Source organism: Dreissena polymorpha, chromosome 12, assembly GCF_020536995.1.
Source record: "Dreissena polymorpha isolate Duluth1 chromosome 12, UMN_Dpol_1.0, whole genome shotgun sequence".
NCBI classification, from domain to species: domain Eukaryota; kingdom Metazoa; phylum Mollusca; class Bivalvia; order Myida; family Dreissenidae; genus Dreissena; species Dreissena polymorpha.
In genome coordinates, this window is record NC_068366.1 from 71,210,019 (window position 1) to 71,231,795 (window position 21,777).

The window sequence follows — 21,777 nt, forward strand, 5'->3', positions numbered from 1 at the left end:
CGGCGTAGCTGTATTAAGCCAGCTTTTCACCTAACCTGACCTTTGTAAGTGTCCATTAAAATTCAAATAAAATTTCCCGCGGCTAGGTACGAATGAATACACTTCATTTATTCCATTGGCTGATTTGAGTACACCACCAGAATATTGGAAACATATCCGCGTCTTTGTAACACTGTTCTACTGCATGAAACAATTTTATCTCTAATGAAAAGGCTTAATAGATAAAACAGTTTTACACTCAATTCTCGACATCAATACATTTTGTGCGTGCACCTTTTATTTTCAGAGAATTACCAGCGCAAAAGCGTTTATACTTAAAGGTTATGTTCTCATATTTAGTACTTACTTCCATATTCCTGTCAACATGTTAACATGTAAAGGTATAAAGAGCAGTGGGAGCGAGGCCTCACTTTAATGCATTGCATTTCAACCCGCGAGGTATCGGGTCAATTCGCGACCAGTGTGTGAATGTCAGAGTTTATATATAGGTCAATACCGGAGTTCGCGGCCAGTTCGTTATATAATAAAGACGCTATCCGTGAACTAGGTGACCTATAATTTTCTTTAGACCAGAAATATGTTAAATGAAGATATGCAGCAATATAACTATGGTATGTCAATAATAGATTCTTAACGTGTTTTCAACAATACAATGATAAATATTATTTTTGATTAATTTAACAATAATTATTCCACCATATTGACTAATGTATTAAGCATGAGCGCGATGATTCTCGATATTGTTAATAATCGAATCAAATAGCAATGCCCGACAAACCACTCAAACAGGTTTGTGCGAAGAACGCGCCTTTAAATACCGATACTTCGCGTGTGGCCGGTTGACTCATATGTTTTAATTTCACTTCCATTCTTCTTTTGGTTTTCTGTTTTGTATCTATAGGTTTATGACCAGCAATATGTAATAATGTAAAATAAGCCGCGAAGACTCCGCGTAACATCCCGTACTGCGTGTGATGCAGCTACGAACTGCACAGAAAAAGACATTCGCTATCATTGATCTCATTCATTGAACTATCAACGCCGTATATCTTTTTTTAAGATATTTCTTTTTTCTACTGTAAATATTAATATATTGGCCGATTATTTTAAACAAAATAGAAAAAGATACTGGTATAACCATTATCTATGATTTTGTGTTATAACCCCCAAATAACAATTATGTATGATGTTGTGTTATAACCCCCAAATAACCATTATCTATGATTTTGTGTTGTAACTCCCGAATATTTCATAGTTCATTTTATTTACATTGGTTTCCTTTTTTTTACTGGTATTCGTGTGCAGTTTTCATTAATGGAACAGAACTGTGTAGGTTTGAAAAAATCTGCTTCATCTTGTAAGCGTTATTTCATATTTTTCTCAACTTCAAGGGGAGATGATTCTGAACTTATTCTTACGTTGCTCATTTACGATAGTGGTTGAATACTCATTGATATGAAAACCCTGTAAAAGTTTGGGAAAAAAAATTGAATGAAAACTGTAAATTGTATAAAGAAGCTGCATTTCACAATACTTTGAAATTCAGTAAAAGATCATTATAGATTTATTGCTCCGATATTCATCATTTTCAATAGGGTTCGAGTAATACTGATATAAAAACACTTAACAAGTTTGGAAAGATTCAGACGAAAGTTGTGAAATCTTTTAAACAAGTGGAAATTGTTTATTTTGTCAAATTTAATAGAAAAAAATCTGGACTTATTGTTCCGATGTTTCTCATTTTAAATGAGGTAAAATTGCTCATTCATATGAAGACACTGTAAGTTTGGAAAGAATCTGATGAAAAATGTTGAGATAATCACCCAACCAAGCAGTTTTTCACTTTTATTTTTAAATTCAAAGAGACATAATTCTGGACTTTTGGTCAGATATTGCTCATATAGAGTTTGGGTTGGGTCCTCATTGATAAAAACATATGTTAAAGTTTGGGAACAATCGGATGAAAAGTTTGGACTTCCAACAAGGATTTCAAAATTTCTCAAATTCTAAGGAAGATAACTATGGACGTAATGGTCGGATAATGCTAAAGGGGCCATACCACCTGGATAGTAATACGTGTCGCGCTTCGCGCTCTGTATGTGTTCTTAAAAAAAAACTCCGAGGAGTGCTTGACTCTAGGGAAACGGTTGCTGGGACACAGCTCCTCCTTGATAAGCGGCTGCTTCCTTTATCACAACTCATTGTTACAATCAATAATACTCTATATGTGGTAGAGGTAGGCCTATGATAGACAACCATAAAAATACATGGATAATAGATGTGTTTTTTGCATTTATTTGTTAATATAAAAACACGTGTATTTTTTATAAGATATTTAAGTTATGTAAGAAATTTTAATTAACGTTGTCACCACGTTGCATCCATTAATTTTAATAAAAATGTCCAATTGTAGTAAAATGGATTTTAAAATGTCTACATAAATTAAAGCTTTATTATCTTTATTAACCTGACTGAAAAAATTGTCAGCCGCCGAACTGTTCCGTTTGTGCCGGAACCCGGAATTGAACCGGGGGCCTTTAGATGACTGTTGTGTAAACAACTTCAGTCTAACGCTCTCTCAACTGAGCTATTCCGGCTGACATTCACTTATGTATTGCTATTTGGTGAAGTTGTGTATAGCGATCGTTATTATATGTCTATTAATAAACTAATACATTGTACGTTTTCGTACCTTCCAATAAACTTGCTTGCGCGATAGCTCGTCAAATATCGTACTACATTGATGCTCCACTAAATAAGCAAATTAGAAAAAAACACAAAATTAATATATTTTGATTATGTTTTGTTTTTATACAAAACATCATTTGTTTTTTATACAAAACCAGAAAGTTTCGCGTATTTGCCCAGTCCCTGTGATCTTTCCCCTGTGATCAGTTGTGGATCAGTTATTAATTAAAACAATTAGCTTTGCATTATTGGCAATAAATGTTGTAATAAATGTAATAGGCACAAATGCAGTACTTATTTACACTAATTTACACAAAAAATCACCACTATGCAAGATATTCTTAAAACAAAAATATATACATTGATCCGTAAAATAACTTTTCCTCCCATAAGCGAAAGAAAAATGCATTACATACTAGTCGCCGCCCTCCAGGGCGACGCCAATACATATAAACTGGCTTACCGGGTGAAAATATCCGCTACTCCTTCACAAAAAACACTAAAACGACGCCATCTTGGAAGTTTTGTCCCAACTTTCTCACTTAAACGCGGTGAGCCCCCAAAATACGCATGCCCCCCTGATTACGCCGTGGATACCATACAGGTATTCCTCAATATTATGCTACGATATCTTATTGGCATTTAACGCATTTAAGTTAATACCAATTAAACCATTTTTTTGAGGAGCTGCATTTGTATAACAATTAGAGAATTGTTTGAAATATATAGTAAAACTTTAATAGGTACATGATTCAAAACCTAAAACGCTCAAAGGTGGCCGTTTCGACAGAGCAATTTGTGCTGAATAACAAAGTTTGCCGCGCAGTCTGTGATCCGCATATGCTGACATTTGACGGACTGTGAGTATGAGCTTTAACATGTATCACATAATATGTGTATGATAACATATAATTATTTCAGATTATTATTAAAGTTAATCACTTAATGTTATTGGTTCAATTGTGTTCTGTATAACGTTAGTTATGGTTTATATTTCATGTTTGTATCCAGTGCATATGAAAACCAGAACTTTGGGACGTTTGATGTGTATATCCACACGGATTATTATCAGAAAGTATGATGTAGTTTTATAACAACACTTTCTTTCAAAATATATTACGCATTCATATGTACCTATTGGGATCAGATTTAGATCCTAACATTATTCAGGCTTTAGTTCACATTTAACACACACAACGTAAAGCAAAAGTTTAAAGAATTTCCAATACGATACAAATACACTGAACATGTGTATTCTCATATTATTATAAGTTTAATTGCGAACTTAATTTTAAGATTTTCATAGAATATATAATTATAATATATTATTTGTAGACTGTATATACTTTGAGCAGATACAAATTGAGACACAATCGTGTTACAATAATGGATATACACCAACCTGTGTGTGCGGTTAAGCCACTCAAGCCGGATGTGACGTATTCGTTCTAAATGCTTGCGACAATGGCTTACTTGACGTAAGGTTTGTACAGTATGGTGACAGAATTCTGCAGAACAAGGTGAATGAAATTTCACCGACGCAATTCCGCGTAAGTAATATTTAAGGTGATTTATTATATTGTTGTTTTATTTGTATTAATATATCATCGTAATGCTTTACGTCAACGTCTATCTAACAGAAACACATATTTATTTTTTTTGAATCCTTACAATAATAGTAAAGAATGTCGAATAATTTGCGCTTTGTTTTTCTTATTTGTGTACCATAAAACGCGTTTTACTTTAAATGGGGCATAGTGCAAAATAATTATGAACATATAATTTTTATTTTAAGGTAACTTTACCCAGCGAAACCTATGTAGATATACACATTTATGGTGCTTTAATGAACGTTTTTGTCTACCCGTCAGTGGCTGATTTTAAGAAAACATCTGGCTTATGCGGCTTGTTCGATGGGACAACTACAAATGATCGCCTCAACAGGCCAGGTTCTAACCACCCTGACCCAAACATAAGCTGGATGTATGTATATAAGAGTAATCGTATAACCACATGTACTTTTATGTACCTACGGTTTCAAATTACAAAAAAATACGTTTTGTTATCTAACAGTCTGCACGTCATTTGTTTTATTATTTTACGTTGCAGAGTCAACGCCGCTGACAATTTGTTCGATGAAGATGTCTTGTTGCAGCCTTGGGCAGATCAATATCGTTTTTTGTACATAGGACCAACAAACGCCGTCACCCACAAATACTGTTACTGCCGATGCTGAAACAAAAAAACTTGTAATGCCATACCAATATTCACAACCAGATGTGTTGATATGCGCAGGAAAAGGAGAGATGCGAATGGCAGATATCAACCGACGGACAAGGGTGACTTCCATAAAACTGTGCAACTAGCGTTTGTGTCAAACTACCGTAACACATTCATCGAACGGAAGGTAATCTTCCCGATACATAATGCTAGTTGAAAATGGCGCCTATTGATTATCTTAATAAATATTTAAATGCGCATTACAATTAACGTATGCGTTATTTTCAACGTTTTAGAAACGGGAAATAAAAGTATACACTGAGGATACTGCGTGGCGAGATTGGATGCAGCTGTTGAACACCATAGCGTTCCAGAAATGTTCCAACGTATCAGGTCTGGACTTCACAGCAACAATAAAGCACTGCATCCTCGACGCTCTGGTACTTATGTGTAACTTGTAAACGCATTTTAAACATGAACACATACATGCTGCCTTAACATAGGCTAGATAACTCTGAAATATTGTTCTTGTTTTTATTAATTGAAAACAAAACATGTGTTTCGAAATATGTCGCGTACATTTGATTCGTAGGGGGGTCCGTTGTCAAGTGGTAACAAACTAGCTTTAACATTTAACCATACGCTGGTCCAATCTCTCATCTACTCAAAATAGACTATAAGTTATTTGAATTGGGCGATTATTAAAACCGAGGTGTATACTAGTTGCTTTACGACGGAAAAGTTATGGCCCAGGGTCGTCTCTCGACCATTGCGTCTTCTTTAATACACCACGTAAACCAGCTCCGTACCGATTCGCACAAGTCTCTTCCGATATGTTCCTTATTAAGTGTAGGTCCTAAAAGGCCGTAAACACATTATTCTAGTATCGCACCGGAACCTGACTTTGGCTCGTATCTAGTATTTTAGGTTTAGTACTTCAAACGTGCGAGGTTAAAAGACTCTACACGATGACTATTTGTAAATAAGCGCTAGATCAACTGCAACGTATATTTATTTTGTTAAAAAAATACATCAAGCAATGTTCTTTTGCATTAGATAACAGGTACTATGAAATGGACAATGCTCCACTTGGAAACAATCAAGTCGTTGTGCCTTCAACAAGTCATCATTCAAAAGATACCACCAAAAGTAGACTTGTTTCGGAATAACTGTAATTATTAACGGAACGTCGTACACTTACATATCGGATGAGGACATCGATCTCCCCTTGAATATTATTACCGAAAAGACATTGGAGGAAATTCGAAGCGTAGCTTGTCTAAATGAGTGTAGCGTCTTTGGAAAATGTTTCAACGTTAAATATAAACAAGTTAATATGAACGAATACAACACAGTACACCATATTTTTGTTCTCTATCACTTTTTACCAATATCGAAATGTGAATCTTTTGGTAATACTAATTTGTTCCCATTCAAATAGAAAACAATCAATCACAATCCACATTACAACTATATTCCTTTCAATGTTTTTAGTGCTGTAGCAATGGACATATTTAAATGGTATTAAATATAAATTTAACATGTTTATTTCATTTGTTTAATAATAACATTACTAAATTTAATATTGCACTGATTGTCTGAAAATTGCATTATTATTTTTATGTCTAAGTATAAATGAAATATTCAAACAAGTTTGCGGTTTGCATAGGTTCATGTGTGTGTGCGAAAGGTCGCATTGGAGTAGATTGCCCGTTAAACTCGACCAAACCTCCACAAATGAAAGGAATCCCAGACGGAGGCGTGTGTGACTTACAAGAACGAGCAGTAGGAAAACGTCTGTGTTCGCTGACAATCTCATATTTGATAATCAGGTCAAATGCAGAATTGAGCCTCAAGAGGTACATATTTATCTTACTTTTTGATTATTTCAGCAACACTCATGTAAATTGATAATTTGCAGACGCGAGCTTCCTCTTTTCAAAATATGAACAAACTTGTAATCACTATTATACATATACATGTTTTACATCGCAGTATTTTGTTACCTCACCAGTGAGAATGTAATATTGGTATGCGTTATACTTATACGTACGGCGAGACTTTACTGTGCTCTAAAATGAATATGACTGATTGAAACACAAGTGCATATGTTTTGTGTATTACAGAATGACTCAATAAATGAGTTGTTGCCTGAAGGTAATTACCAAGTTGCAGGTGTTCGTCAGACATATATGGAGGTGTCTTGCCCATTTGAACAAAGCGAGGAACGCACTGTGAATGATGAAGCCGATATAGACGACATTGTAGATAAGATCTCCTTTAGTAACGACGGGGTCAACTTTAGCGAGGAAGACACGTTGATCGTGTATGATTCAGCTTGCGATATCTGTAGAAGGGTAGAAGGCTTTATTGAATGCAGAACAGAGGTATATATTCAAAAGTATACAGTCATTAAGAGTTACTGAGCCTTTAACATGTTGGTAGATGAAACTTTATTAAAACTTGCTTAGCGTAGTTAATTACCGATATCACTACTATGAGGTTTTGTAAATTTAAATATTAATTTAGGGATATGAAGTAAACGTGCTACTGCTTATAAAGAACACTTATCTTTCATTTTTGTAGAACGATTACTGCGTCACCAATGAAAAATGCTATGCTCTAGGCGACATATTTGGTTCCTACATTTTTGGTGAGACTGGCGAAGAACCCGCTGCATGGCAACCCGGATTCGGTGCGTTTTGAAGTTTTACAATAAAAAACTATTTGTCGAAAATCTATACATATTTGTTTTATTACTTTAAGTTCAAACAGCATTTGTCTGTTACAGTATTATATTTAATTTTTGAATATGATGTTACCTAAATGATTACAGGCTTTTACCACATTGCGATATTTTAACCAGTATTTTAAGGAAACATTAATGGGGAATATAATTGTTAGATTTATTTTTACTGATTTATATTGTGTTTTGCAGAAGACTTCACCGAGTCTCCGGTTGAAGAGGACTTCACCAAGTCTCCGGTTGAAGAGGACTTAACCGAGTATCCGGTTGAAGGACTCCGACATGTCTACGCGTTATTTGTGACATTTCTACGCGTTATTTGTAGACTGATTTCATATTACAACTATGTTTATTTTCATTGTTATAAAAATAATTTTATCCATTTATACAACCATATACTTCAAATAATAGCACATGTTAGTAGCATATTTTGTATAAGCACCTAAAAATATTTACTGAATAGCTTTCATTCAATGTGCCGTTTGTCTTTATGTAAAGAAAATTTTAACTATATTTAGTCACATTATTCGAAACTCCACTTGTTCACTCTTAATACTGACAAAATAACAATAAAAAACAAACTCTTCTAGATTCAATATAAATGAAACGAACACGCCTATATTTTCTATAAACGACTGCAATGCTTGAAAGTATTTATAATTAGCTACATTTACGTTGTTGCTGTTCCTATAAACCAGTATATACCCTCTTATAAATATTTGTTATCATTACTTTCGTTTTAATAACGTGCATAAAAAGTATTTTGGTAAATAGATCTATTTTAGTTATGTTATAAAATGTGTTCCTTCTTGTTACAATATTCTAAAAATATTCATCTAACGTGTGGAAATTGAGAAGTATCAGAATAATTACATTTTACTGTAAATCGCTTTTAAGATTTTGAAATAATGTATTCGAATGATCCACCCTGAGTTGAGATTAGAATACAATAAATTAATTGCATCGTGGTATTTCGTTTTTTATACATAGACAGTCAAATAAACCTGTAATTTCGTGTCGCCGCTTATGCCACAAATTATGCGTTTGCAATTTAAGACAATAACAGCGTGACTCCAATAAATGAGCATGAAGTTTTCCAACAACAGTGGATCAATTTAATTGTTCATAACATTATGATGTCCGGATAAATAATTAACGACACTTAAACACTATAGCAAGCTGATATTGTTTATACATCAATTAATTAACAATCTTAATGTGGCTAAATGATTGCAACAATAGAACGCTCAAGATACCCGAGACCAGAATGGATTGAACTGTTCTAAGCAGGTATAGTTGCGTGTGGGTATTACATTTGAAGTATGGCCCCAGCGTCTGCCATTTATGACCCAGATTTTATTCAGGCCGAGACACTGTTTGAATTAAGGTTTGGGAAAGATTTAATAAAGATCGCGCAAGAAGGATTGCTGATTGATAGATATTTTTAATTTTATCGAACATGAATCCACTAAATAGTTTTAAAAGTGTTATATTTTTATGAAATCGGCCGCTCTAAAATGTAATTTAAGAAATATAATGGAAATGGCCCTGTCAAATGTCGGCCACGTTTTAAAATAACTAAACTGACTAAAAGCATGTGCATAGTCGGATGAGATATCATATAAGCACACTTTTCTGAGCAAGTTTTATGAACATTAAAAATTGTGTTTGTTAAAGAATGTTCGGAAATTTTAAATGAAGTCAAAGAAGGGAATCGCCCAAGCCCAATATTTCAAATAGTTTAACAGTGCCGAAATAATTCTATAAACTAATTTATATGTTAATATAATGTAACGTTTTGATCACGTTTCATTTGTTCGAGTTGTAAAGTCTTCACATCCTTTAAATAAACAGCAATATGAGGGAAACTTTGCAGCCCTCAAATTTCCACGGATAGGAATTATGTTAAAGTCGAGATATAATATGAACATATGAACTGACAAGTTTTATGTAAATCGGACAAAATATAGGAATATAAGAGTGTTCACAAGGTTTCGCATAGCAAATACAAGGGAGGAACAGCTCTCGGACGGCGATGTTTTATAACTTATCTGAATAATTGTTAAAAGGTCGAGATATAATTTAACAACTTTTTTGGGACATTAAAGATGGCAATAAACGGTTATTTTAGAGTGTTTACAGCTTTGTTGTCTTTTGACCTAGTCACCTTGTTGTTAATTCCCTTTGCAAGTAATTGAACTCGGTTGATAATTCATTTGGGAAAACGATCTGAACGAATTCCATTAAAATTAGATTGTAAATGTGACCTCTATACTGTTTATGATGAATAACATGACAATTAACATTTTCGGTTACTACTTATGCAACGCTTACATTTTCCATAATGTCTTGTTTATTAATCAACGGATTTCGTAAACATGTGAAATATGACCTAATACTGTAAATCATATTGATATCCGCTATTTGTTATTGGTAATTATTTAATACAAAGCTCATTAGGTACGAATCTAAATAATAATAAGTTATGTCGTTGTTTTTTCTTGTTTCAATTCAGCGTAATATAAGGATTGTCCTTATTTTATATATAATTTATGCCCCGTTCATTTTGCGGTAGTTTTCTATATCCGCAATAATTTATTGGAAATTTTAACGACGTCTTTTATTAAAAAGGCGTCACGTGTTTGTGTGGTTGGCAACGTCTGATGGCCACCAGACGGACCTGCATTAAATTGTTAACATTTCTTTCGTTTTTAAATCGATGCACTATTTGATGGATTATAAAAAATGAGCTATATCATTCTAAAGTATAAAAGTAACACATGACATTATCTTAAAACTTCAAAAAGTTAAAATGTGTTTCACATTATATAACAATATCGTTTAATGATTTTAATGCAATCTTCACATAATGATTTTGATGCTATTTTAGCAGAACAATAACGATTCAACTCATTTGGTGCAAACCAATTGGTGATTGAGTATTCTCTATTAATACCGGTGGCTTTGGTAATGTTATGAAAAGGTCGCTCCTACCAAAGTAAAGTTACGCCATAATCACAATTTTAGGTCTCATGATCATCACTGCGCTATGATAAATAATCAACTGTTGAGATCTTAATAATACTGGTGCTTTAAAGGAGCCTTTTCACGTTTTGGTAAATTGACAAAATTGAAGAAAAGATAAGATTCGCGAATTTTCGTTTTAGTTATTATATTTGTGAGGAAACAGTTATACTGAATATTTACCATGCTCTTAATTAACCATTATATGAATTGTTTGACGATTTAAAAACCTGAAAGTAATAAATCGTTGCAACGTGAAACGATTGAAAAACTTGGAGAGTTCTGTTGTTGTTGTTATATTTTGTGTAACTACGAGGATTGCTTATATGAAGTATAAAATACAACGAAATCTGTATGAAGAAGAATGGCCGAATGGTCTACGTGGTAGAATTTTATTCCAGGACTCCAGGGGTCATTGGTTCGAACCCTGCTGAGTATTACATTTATTTATTTATTTATTTTTAATTTTATTCTTATTTTTTACTGGAGATTTTAAGATCCAATTTTTAAATTTGTCAATATAAAGCATTAAATGACAAACTTCAAAACATGCCAAAATCTGTGAAAAGGCCCCTTTAATGCCCTTCAATAATAGCAACACATACAGATTAAACCAATGTCTAAACGGTTAGGAAATGAGATCAGAACGTGTAGTTATAGATATTTAATGAGGAGGAGCTAACAACAGTCATCACCGTCCCACGTGCATCTTTCAATACACCGAACATAATACGGGCCATAATAGCTTCTCTTATGTTGCTCAATTCGCGTCCCGTAGGCCCGGTATAACAGAATGGAGAGCACCGATTGGTCGTACCGATGACACTCGCCGTACACGTTCCGGTATTCGCACGGAAAATGATCGTCCGGTAACCCATCCGGCATCATGCATCCTAGTGTCAAACCACACCCCACCCACGGTTTTATAATGTTGTTAACAACAAATTCTGTACGCTTGAAAATGCCGAAACCCGCCTGTATTTCCGGTAAAGATCGGTATGCACATGGTTCCATGTTGAAGTACTTGAATGTACCCGGCAATGTCCGGCTAGCTACTCTGCCGTCGCCACCTGCAAAGGTGAGGCATTACTATAAATAACTTTTTGAGTTTACGGTTAACGAGATTTTTTTTATTTCTTTAGAATCAGCGATGAAACCGTAGGTAAAGTTAGAAAATATGTTAGTACATCTGCATGGTAATTACATATTTTTTATGTTTGGACAGCTGACATGAATTGTGTTTTTTTCCGTATACCTGAAATAATAGTATGTAGTCAAATATATTTTGTAATTTTAAATATCATTATGCGTCCACATTCACCTGTACAGATAAGTCCCAGTCGATTGGCATCCTCGAATAATTCCGAAATATTTGTCTGCGTGAAGCGAATTGAAGAGTCCATCCAGACCACGAGCGGGTATTCTTTCAACACTGTCTGAAAGAGAACATATGACAATGAGCACATGTCGTAAAACACATATGATTGCGTTTATATCCTGCAACATATGACATTGAACACATATCATCAAACATATATGAGGGTGCATATTACCTTGAATAAATGTCAAAAGGGTCTTATAATTGAAAAAAATCGCATCAAACACGTCATTTGGACGTATATCGATAACGAGCAAATTCGTTTAATTGATATTCCTGGCCAAATAAATTGTGTTTATTGATGGGTATTATCCCTTGATATATGGTATTTAAACCTTATTAAGTGGAAGTTAATTGCTTTTTGCATTGCAATGCTCCTCGTCGATACACATACAGCCATGAATTTTCATGTTGAAAACTTGTGGCGTATCTGAGATATAGCCCTGAAAAATTACGCCATTCAACAACAACAAAGAGCAATGTCTCTTATTTAAGTAAGTAAAAGTTATTTGTTCTTATGCAGTTCGCTTCTCATCATTGATATCAATACACCCATGAAGTTTCATGTTTAAGTCGTGTATGGTATCTGAGATATAGCCCTGAAAGATTACATCATACAAAAACGGGCTATAGCTCTTATTTAAAAAAAGTGTAGGGTTCTTGTGCGTGGCACTTCTCCTGTTTGATATATATACCAAGTGTACACACAAGAAGTTTCATGTTGATATTTTATATAGTTTCTGAGATATAGCCGTTATAAGTTTTGTTACAAAAGGACAAATTAACGGACGGACGGAAGGACGGAAAGACGGACGGACAACGCCAATTCTATATATCTCATACCATTTAAACAAACACATCCGCTAAAAGTATGCATATGTAAACGTGATTATATTATAAATTTAATTAGCATTTTATATAGAACGTGTAAAGAGGGGCATAATTATTGTAATGGTATGAAAGACGTACATATATCATACTTTTTATTTAAAATGATTCCCCAGATTTGCTATTTCCTAGTCGTACAGTACCGTTTAACAAGAACTAATTGTAAATGAAGACATATATTCATCGTCGGAACTTATATGTTTATATGCGACAACGTATTAAGAGCTGATCAAAACATAGAGAAAAAAAAAACACGAAAACAAAGTTTAAACATTTTAGTACAGTTGTTGATAACAAAAGTTTCGTACATCTCTAAAATATGCTTCAATTAAAAGGTCAGTGAATGGAATTAATTTAAAGAATATAACGGGGTTTAACAATACAGCTGATGATATTTATCGTTCCTTTATTTTTGGTTATTCGTTACAGAAACAAATCACTCAAATGTAATGCTTGATTTCTGAAACAAACTTGTTTAACACTGTCATAATGTGTTTACATGTACATAATTTTCCAGTGCGAACATATTTATCGAGTTTTCGGATATTCCGTTATTAGCACACCAAACATTGCAACGTCGAAATCAACATAAATTGTTCATTTTCTGTGTGAACGTGAATCAGCATATATATCTAACCTACTAGGTTTTAGCTAGCATTAAACATTATCCGTAACCTTTTAGTATGAACTTTATATTCTATCTGAATCATTATTGGTCCAAATACTTTGCCTTTCAGCATTCACTGTTTAACGTACACGAAACGCGATTGGTTTAAACACGTAGCCTTTCAGGATGCACTATATATATCCTATCTTACTCGTTATTGGTTAAAACACGTAGTCTTTCGGCATGTACTGAATACATGTATATTACCTGAATCGCTATCGGTTTAAACACGTAGCCTTTCGGAATCTTCACGTGGTCGGGGTATTTTTCAAACCGGAAATCTCTGATCTCTAACACGCAGAGGCGTTTCAACTGAAACGATATGGATTATTTATTTTAATGTCTGTGACAAGTGACAGTTGAAACATATTTATAAAGATGCATGTAAGTTATTAACCGAGCCCGCAGGCAAAGGTCAAAGTATGTTACACATGTTTTATACCATGCGTAGCAGTTTATTGGTCGCACTTTTTCTTTTCTTTCGTTTTTCTTATTCTTTTTCTGATCCACCAACTATTGGAAAATATAACAATATAATTGATTAGTATATGCATGGCAATCATTGATTGCTTTCACGAATTATGGGCTTATTTTATCAATGTTAAACAATTGCACATGCTTGCATTGCCCAAAAGCTGTATTGCACGCACGCTTTTAGACTATAATCGAAAGGCGTAGAGATATCGTTGTTCCCACTGGTTTCTAAGCATACGCATGTTAAGAAAGACAAACAACATAATAGTAAATGAGCATTTGGAAGCATTTTGATAATCTGGACATCTGCACGTTTGTGTAACTTTTCAAAACCACACTTTGGTCTGTTGCTTTGCATGTACCGGTTCCTGCATATTTTTCATATGTCGCAGGGTATAAAAAGTCAATTTGTGTTTTACGAGAATTCAGTACTCGAAAGTCGAATTAAAATGTTTATAAAATGTAAAAGAAAAAGTAATTGAATTTCGGCAATACACTTTTGTAAATAATGCAACAATATTGCATTAATGCAATAAAAAGTTATTCCACGCACAGATTTCTCGGCATACTAGAGAATGACATAAAAAGGTGATGAAAATGGACATCACACTTCCCGGATTAAAGTCTTTGGCATAGTTCGAACAGATAATCAGGAAGGAAACATGTTCAGTACTTAGTGACATGTATTTATATCGAATTCATAATCTTGTTTTGTTGGTCTTTTGCTCCTTGTCTTAACTTACCAATTTAATCTCTTCAAATGTCAGTCCTAGATTGTAGATGATCAGTTTTGCGTCTGGAATAACCTTGCGAACGAATCGCTTGAAGTTCTCCAGCATCTGAAGTGCCTCCTGGACGTGATCGGAGGACGCTGCGGAGACAAACACCGGTGTATTGGGTCCGGCTGTTGCTTCTGAAAGCGGCTTGGGGAAGAGATCTTAAAAGGAAAAAAACATGGTGCTTTATTTTCTATTTACATTGACAGTCAGTATGGTATTTTTTAAATGTCGTTTAATGTTTAAAACTGTCACGAATATGTTATGTTAAACAATGACAGTGTAAATTTAAATTTCAAACAAAAATAATGTTTCACCGGATGCAATTTTATACACACGTGTATTAATAGCGGTTGAATGTTTGCGCGTTTTTTCTCAAAAAGAGGTTCATTATAAATATGAAAGTAAAGACGGCGTATGCGCAAATATAACGAGTTATAGTTTTCTTGATCCGTTCACAAAAAGTAGATACATAATTTACCGTCGATGTAAATCTGGATCTTTGAGTAATCGAACTCTTTATGTTTAGCGTCGTATATCGAGCTGTTGCATGGGTCATCATGGTGGATTGGTGGGAAGTCTGCAAATTGAAATGTGTACCATTAGGCGTTACCGTTATTTAAATGAAATTGTCTTTCTATGTCATTTTTATTTATTAGTGAAACTAATGCATACTTCCATTGTGAATACATACCGAAAATGTCATCTTTTTTTCTTTCTTTTGTAACTGTAATATTTTTGTGTGTGATATTTTCAAATTTGTTTTTTTTTCCAAATCAGAACTTCAAGCAAATGAAATTAGTCTTGAAATTTACTTTAATTATCAAGATAACTTTATATGTGTAGCCTATGTAATTTTCGTCATCTCTGGTTGCATTATATTATTGTAAATTGTTTCATACTTTATATGTACGTATATGCATGGTTTAAATAAAACTTGTTGGAAAAATAACTCATTATAATCTTTATATATGGTTTATAGTTTGTCGTTACTGTTTGTTTTGTTATGTTATTTTGCTATTTTCGTTCTGACTCCATATTTTCATACAATATTTAAAAAAGTTTTTACATTGGCGTGTTTTCCATCTTCATGATCTGAGGGTTACTTAATATTTTTACATAAAAAGGGCAGTGATAACGAAGTGACAAGTCCAAAATGACAGAGGTATCATTATCTTTAGTAAATTTGGAATACGTTGATTGATCGGAAGGAGGCTTAGATGACGGACGCAAATAACGAACGAGTTTTCTTTAAATGTATTTAACATTTCGAGTGATTTGAACCAACACAATTTCACTATTTTAAGTCACATAAGTGTTATACGTGCTATTGAGTGTGCCCATATACAGTCATTCATAAACGGATTAATAAAACAAATCAAAAATGTCAAAACATCAAAAAATAACAAAGACAAGGACAAACAAAACAAGCAACAGAAGCACCATGCGCGAAGTATCGGTGAATTGGTGACGGGATCTCAAATGAACACACCATTGTCACATGCAGCGAATGCAGGGTGCATAGTAAGTACTATACATTCAAGCAACCCACAGTTAACTGTTCTAATGCTAAACACGAACTTGAAATATCAACTCCAAAATTTCAAAAACAATCAAAATTTTGTGACGGAACAAATGTATACGTACCCTGGGCATGAACTACAGCGACCGAACCATACAAACATGTACGTTTCGCATGTGATCCATCAGAAAAATAGCCCAACGCTCCAACTCTGTCAGGGGCCGACAGTTTTTCTCCAAACCAATATACCAGCAGTACACACAGAGTATCCGCATGCGCGCACAAACCAACATGACAATGGCGCTTTGATTTCACTGATAAAACGATTAGATAATCGTCTCCAGTCCATTGAGAAGCATATGTCAAAACTTGACAAAATACAAAACAAACTGTCCCATGTAAATGCTGATGTGGTTGCCTTGCGTGGAGAAAATGCATCCATGAACTAACGTCTGAACGAAATAGAAGCATGTTGTCAGTCACTGAGTGACATTGCGGACGATTTCTATTCACATAAAATAAATACATCAAAAACACCATCTGAACTCACATTTGAAACAAATAAAAGAGAACAGAAAATGGCAATATTCAAAATATAAACACACAGATCCAGGACAATATAACTGACCTACGGTGGCGTAGAATGAGGGAACATTGTCTTCGTTGGGATGCCAGAAAACACGGGGAATAAGGAGCTACGCGACTCTTGTGAAACCACTCTGCGAAGCTTGCTTAGAAAATGATAAAAGTATTACAAAGAATGTTGGCATACATATCAATAACATTACGTCGATACGTGTCCATCGTATCACCAGTGGTTCAAATTCTAAAAATCTACCCGTCCAATAGTAGCAAAATTTGAAAACTACAATGAACGTGAAAAGGTTCGAAGAGTGGGTATTCTCCGACAAGTGTGATGTCCATTTTCATCATCTTTTTATGTCATTTTCTAGTATGCCGAGAAATCTGTGCGTGGAATTACTTTTTATTGCATTAATGCAATATTGTTGCATTATTTACAAAAGTGTATTGCCGAAATTCCATTACTTTTTCTTTTACATTTTATAAACATTTTAATTCGACTTTCGAGTACTGAATTCTCGTAAAACACAAATTGACTTTTATACCCTGCGACATATGAAAAAAATATGCAGGAACCGGTATATGCAAAACAACAGACCAAAGTGTGGTTTTGAAAAGTTACACAAACGTGCAGATGTCCAGATTATCAAAATGCTTCCAAATGCTCATTTATTGTTATGTTGTTTGTCTTTCTTAACATGCGTATGCTTAGAAACCAGTTGGAACAACGATATCTCTACGCCTTTCGGTTGTGGTCTAAAAGTGTGCGTTCAATACAGCTTTTGGGCAATGCAAGCATGTGCAATTGTTTAACATTGATAAAACAAGCCCATAATTCGTAAAAGCATTCAATAATTGACATGCATATTCTGATCAATTGTATCGTTATATTTTCCAATAGTTGGTGGATCAGAAAAAATAAACAAAAAGTGCGACCAATAAACTGCTACGCATGGTATAAAACATGTGTTACATACGTTGACCTTTGCCTGCGGGCTCGGTTAAAAACTTGCATGCATCTTTATAAATATGTTTCAACTGTCACTTGTCAAAGACATTAAAATAAATAATCCATATCGTTTCTGCGTGTTAGAGATCAGAGATTTCCGGTTTGAAAAATACCCCGAGCGCGTGAAGATTCTGAAAGGCTACGTGTTTAAACAGATAGCGATTCAGGTAATATACATGTATGCAGTACATGCCGAAAGACTACGTGTTTAAATCAATAGCGAGTTAGATAGGATATATCTAAGTATATATCCAAGCAGATTGGACGATATTATTCGATAGTTATTGTCGAGCGTTCTTCACAAATCGCCCATTTCAAAAAATGTAATTGCTTACTGAACACCAGATAAGTTTTACACAAAAAGATGTTCCTTAGAAAAAGCATGGTGTTTTCGCCAATATTTTAGTTCAAGTAATAAGCTAAACTACCAAATGTCAAGCACAAACACTGGCCAAAAAACAATATACACCCTGATCATTCGATCTGGGGGCATACGTAACATTTGATAGAATAATATAAACCCTATACAGACCACCTACGAAAGCAAACATATACATTGTCCAAAAGTCATTTAATGGTCCAAAAGTTATGTTATATGCTATATAAACAATAGCAGTTATGAGAACCTTTGGTAAATCTGACATAAAAGCTGTAATTCAAAACATAACGATTCGTAAATAACAAAACACATCATAATACATTGAATGAATGATACAAAGGTATGTTGCGATCGAAATGAATGATACATATAACAGCTCAACTGTTTTGTAAATGTTCATTTTTTGATGTTATTAGCTCGATTAATTTGTACATACTTGGTCTTTGCATGAAATACAATGGAATAATTTTTGATCTTAGTTCCGTGTATAACTTACATTCAAGAATAAATTGAAACTCATCGTCGATTTGTTTTGCAAACAGTACCATTTTTTAAATCTAACGTGATAGATGTAAGTCCAGCCCATCTGCCTGTTTTAATATTTAATCTATGTGATGACATAGTCCGTAGTTTTGATGAACTTAAAAGAAACTTTTTTACATGACATCTATCAAGACACGTTTTCAATTGAAAAACAGCGATATGTTTATAAAAATATGCCCTAGTATTACTTTGGAGCCTACTGTTCCTATGCTGCACGAACATGTCGCACAATATTTGCCTTACGACTGATATGAATATATTTTCATTTCCAACATCTTGGAAAAGACAAGTATCATAAAATCACAAATAGCTTTTAATAACGACACATTTTGAATTGGATCTTACATAGTTAAAACTCCAGAAATAAAATTCTAAATATACGAATATACGAATGATACGAATTCGCACAAGACATAACAGGTTACCCGTCGAAACTGGAAGTTGGCATGGGATAGAATTGAACCAACGACTGTGTTTTTTACGTAACTCCGGTACTCATATTAACGATGAATTTTATTTTTTACTCGAATGTAATGCCCTCAATAATCTAAGAAAACGTTTCATTGATAAAAAATATTGCACGAGACCAAATATAATAAAATTCAAATCGCTAATGTCCATCGATTTTCATAACCACAGTACATATAGGAAACTGTGTTTGTTCGTTAAAGAAATATTGAAACAGTTTTAATGTATAACGTGTTCTAGTGTTCTACGTGCTTGCTTCTCTATACATTAAATTATTGTTTGTTCCCCCTAAGCTCTCAATGTTAAAATATTGTTCGTAGATGTTTTATAACATATAAATATTCTGTCCCTTTTAATGTTAAAATGTCTGTATATTATGTAGCCCCTTCAACTACGTACAGAGGGGGTAATCACGTGATAGTCAAGATGGCGACGTCTATGCCGAAACAGTTATTTTTCGCCGTTTTATATCCTTTATTACTTTTGTTTAATAATTTAATGACGCTCACTTTCCAGCCATATCAGTAAAAAGGTGATAAGCGTTTATTTCGTTTCAAAATTCGCTTTATATCTCGACTTTACTCCGAGCAAATTTTCTTAGTGGATCTTTAATTAGGTCATACCTCTAAGAAATTTCGCAGCGAGTAAAGTCGAGATAAAGAGCGAATATGAACACCAAATAAACGCTAGTAACTTTCTTCCTGATATTGTTGGAAAGTGAGCGGCATTTAAACAATAAATACATGTAATAAAGGGTATAAAACGGTGAAAAATACCCGCCTCGGCATGGACGTCGCCATCTTGACTATCACGTGATTACCCCCTCTGATGTAGCTATTGATACACTTTGTATAATTGTTAATCATATTGTCATGTTATACATGAACTTAGCTTAAACTTTATGAACTTGGAAACTTGGTAAACTTTTTACACACATTCTCAATACCAGATTAACTGATTGGGCCGCACGCAACAATGTATATATTGAAGCACAGTCTGGTTTTCGGGCGGAAATGACTACCGTCTTTTATTCATTTGTATATACTTAAATATTCATAAGAGCCATACAATTTTAAAACTAGTTTTATGTTATCCTGATGTAATAAACCACATTAAATGATAAAATTGAAGCAATTTTAGAATAATATTGCATTTCACCATTTCCACGTGCCGCTAACAGATGAAACCATACATACCCAACGTGCTTCAGCGTCCGATCGTAAAGGATGAATGATTTCACCGTGAGCTTGCTCAGAATGTAGTCAAATGATCACACGTAAAATTTTAAATCAAAATCTTAACTCATAAATGAGATATTCAAATTTGAAAAGTATTTCGTTAGAAAAGTCTCCAAGTGTATTAATAACTGGTGGCTTACCGCTATTTTGTGACGCAGAAAACACTCTCGCAGGGCAGACTCTTAAAGCTATTTTTAAAATGAAGAAATATTTCTAAAACTTTACCGACATTCCAGTAAGTCATTAAACTATATCTTTTTGATAAACTCATAACTCCAATTCTTCACTACGGAAGCGAAGTGAGGGGTTTTGTTCAAGGTTTACCAATTGAAAGGGTTCATTTGCAATATTGTAACATACTTGGCGTCAAAAGATGCACACAATGATTTTGTATATGGTAAACATGGAGGTGTGAACTACCAAAAGGGGAGATATATTGACATTATTAAACACTGGAGAAACTTTTAACAGCATCAGATAATAAATTACGCAAACAAGTTTGTTTCATTATGTTAAATCATAGTATTGAGCATCCACAAAATAAAAAATTGGTGTACGTTATTAAAAGATCTTCTAAGTTATTTGTGATTTTATGATACTTGGCTTTTCCAAGATGTTGAAAATGAAAATATATTCATATCAGTCGTAAGCCAGGTATTGTGCGACACGTTCGTGCAGCATAGGAACAGGAGGCTCCAAGTTCGTGCAGCATAGGAACAGGAGGCTCCAAGTTCGTGCAGCATAGGAACAGGAGGCTCCAAGTTCGTGCAGCATAGGAACAGGAGGCTCCACGTTCGTGCAGCATAGGAACAGGAGGCTCCAAAGTAATACTAGGGCATATTTTTATAAACATATCGCTGTTTTTCAATTGAAAACGTGTCTTGATAGATGTCATATAAAAAAGATTCTTTTAAGTTCATCAAAATTACGGACTATGTCATCACATAGATTAAATATTAAAACAGGCAGATGGGCTGGACTTACATCTATCACGTTAGATTAAAAAAATGGTACTGTTTGCAAAACAAATCGACGATGAGTTTCAATTTATTCTTGAATGTAAGTTATACACGGAACTAAGATCAAAATATATTCCATAGTATTACATGCAAAGCCCAAGTATGTACAAATTAATCGAGCTTATAACATCAAATAATGAACATTTACAGAACAGT

The 21,777-nt window shown here is 34.0% G+C and overlaps 1 protein-coding gene across 1 annotated transcript in view; it reads right to left on the reverse strand.

The window, feature by feature from the left end:
* Positions 1-10,489: 10,489 nt before the first annotated feature.
* LOC127853880 (uncharacterized) overlaps positions 10,490-21,777 on the reverse strand; it is a 41,294-nt gene continuing 30,006 nt past the window's right edge. Inside the window, exons 2-6 of the mRNA XM_052388680.1 lie at positions 15,343-15,441; positions 14,829-15,022; positions 13,819-13,923; positions 12,000-12,114; positions 10,490-11,748 (exon numbers count right to left, since the gene is read on the reverse strand). Of these exons, the coding sequence (XP_052244640.1) occupies positions 11,357-11,748; positions 12,000-12,114; positions 13,819-13,923; positions 14,829-15,022; positions 15,343-15,441 (905 nt within the window). The 3' untranslated portion in view covers positions 10,490-11,356. The remainder of the gene's footprint in view (positions 11,749-11,999; positions 12,115-13,818; positions 13,924-14,828; positions 15,023-15,342; positions 15,442-21,777) is intronic.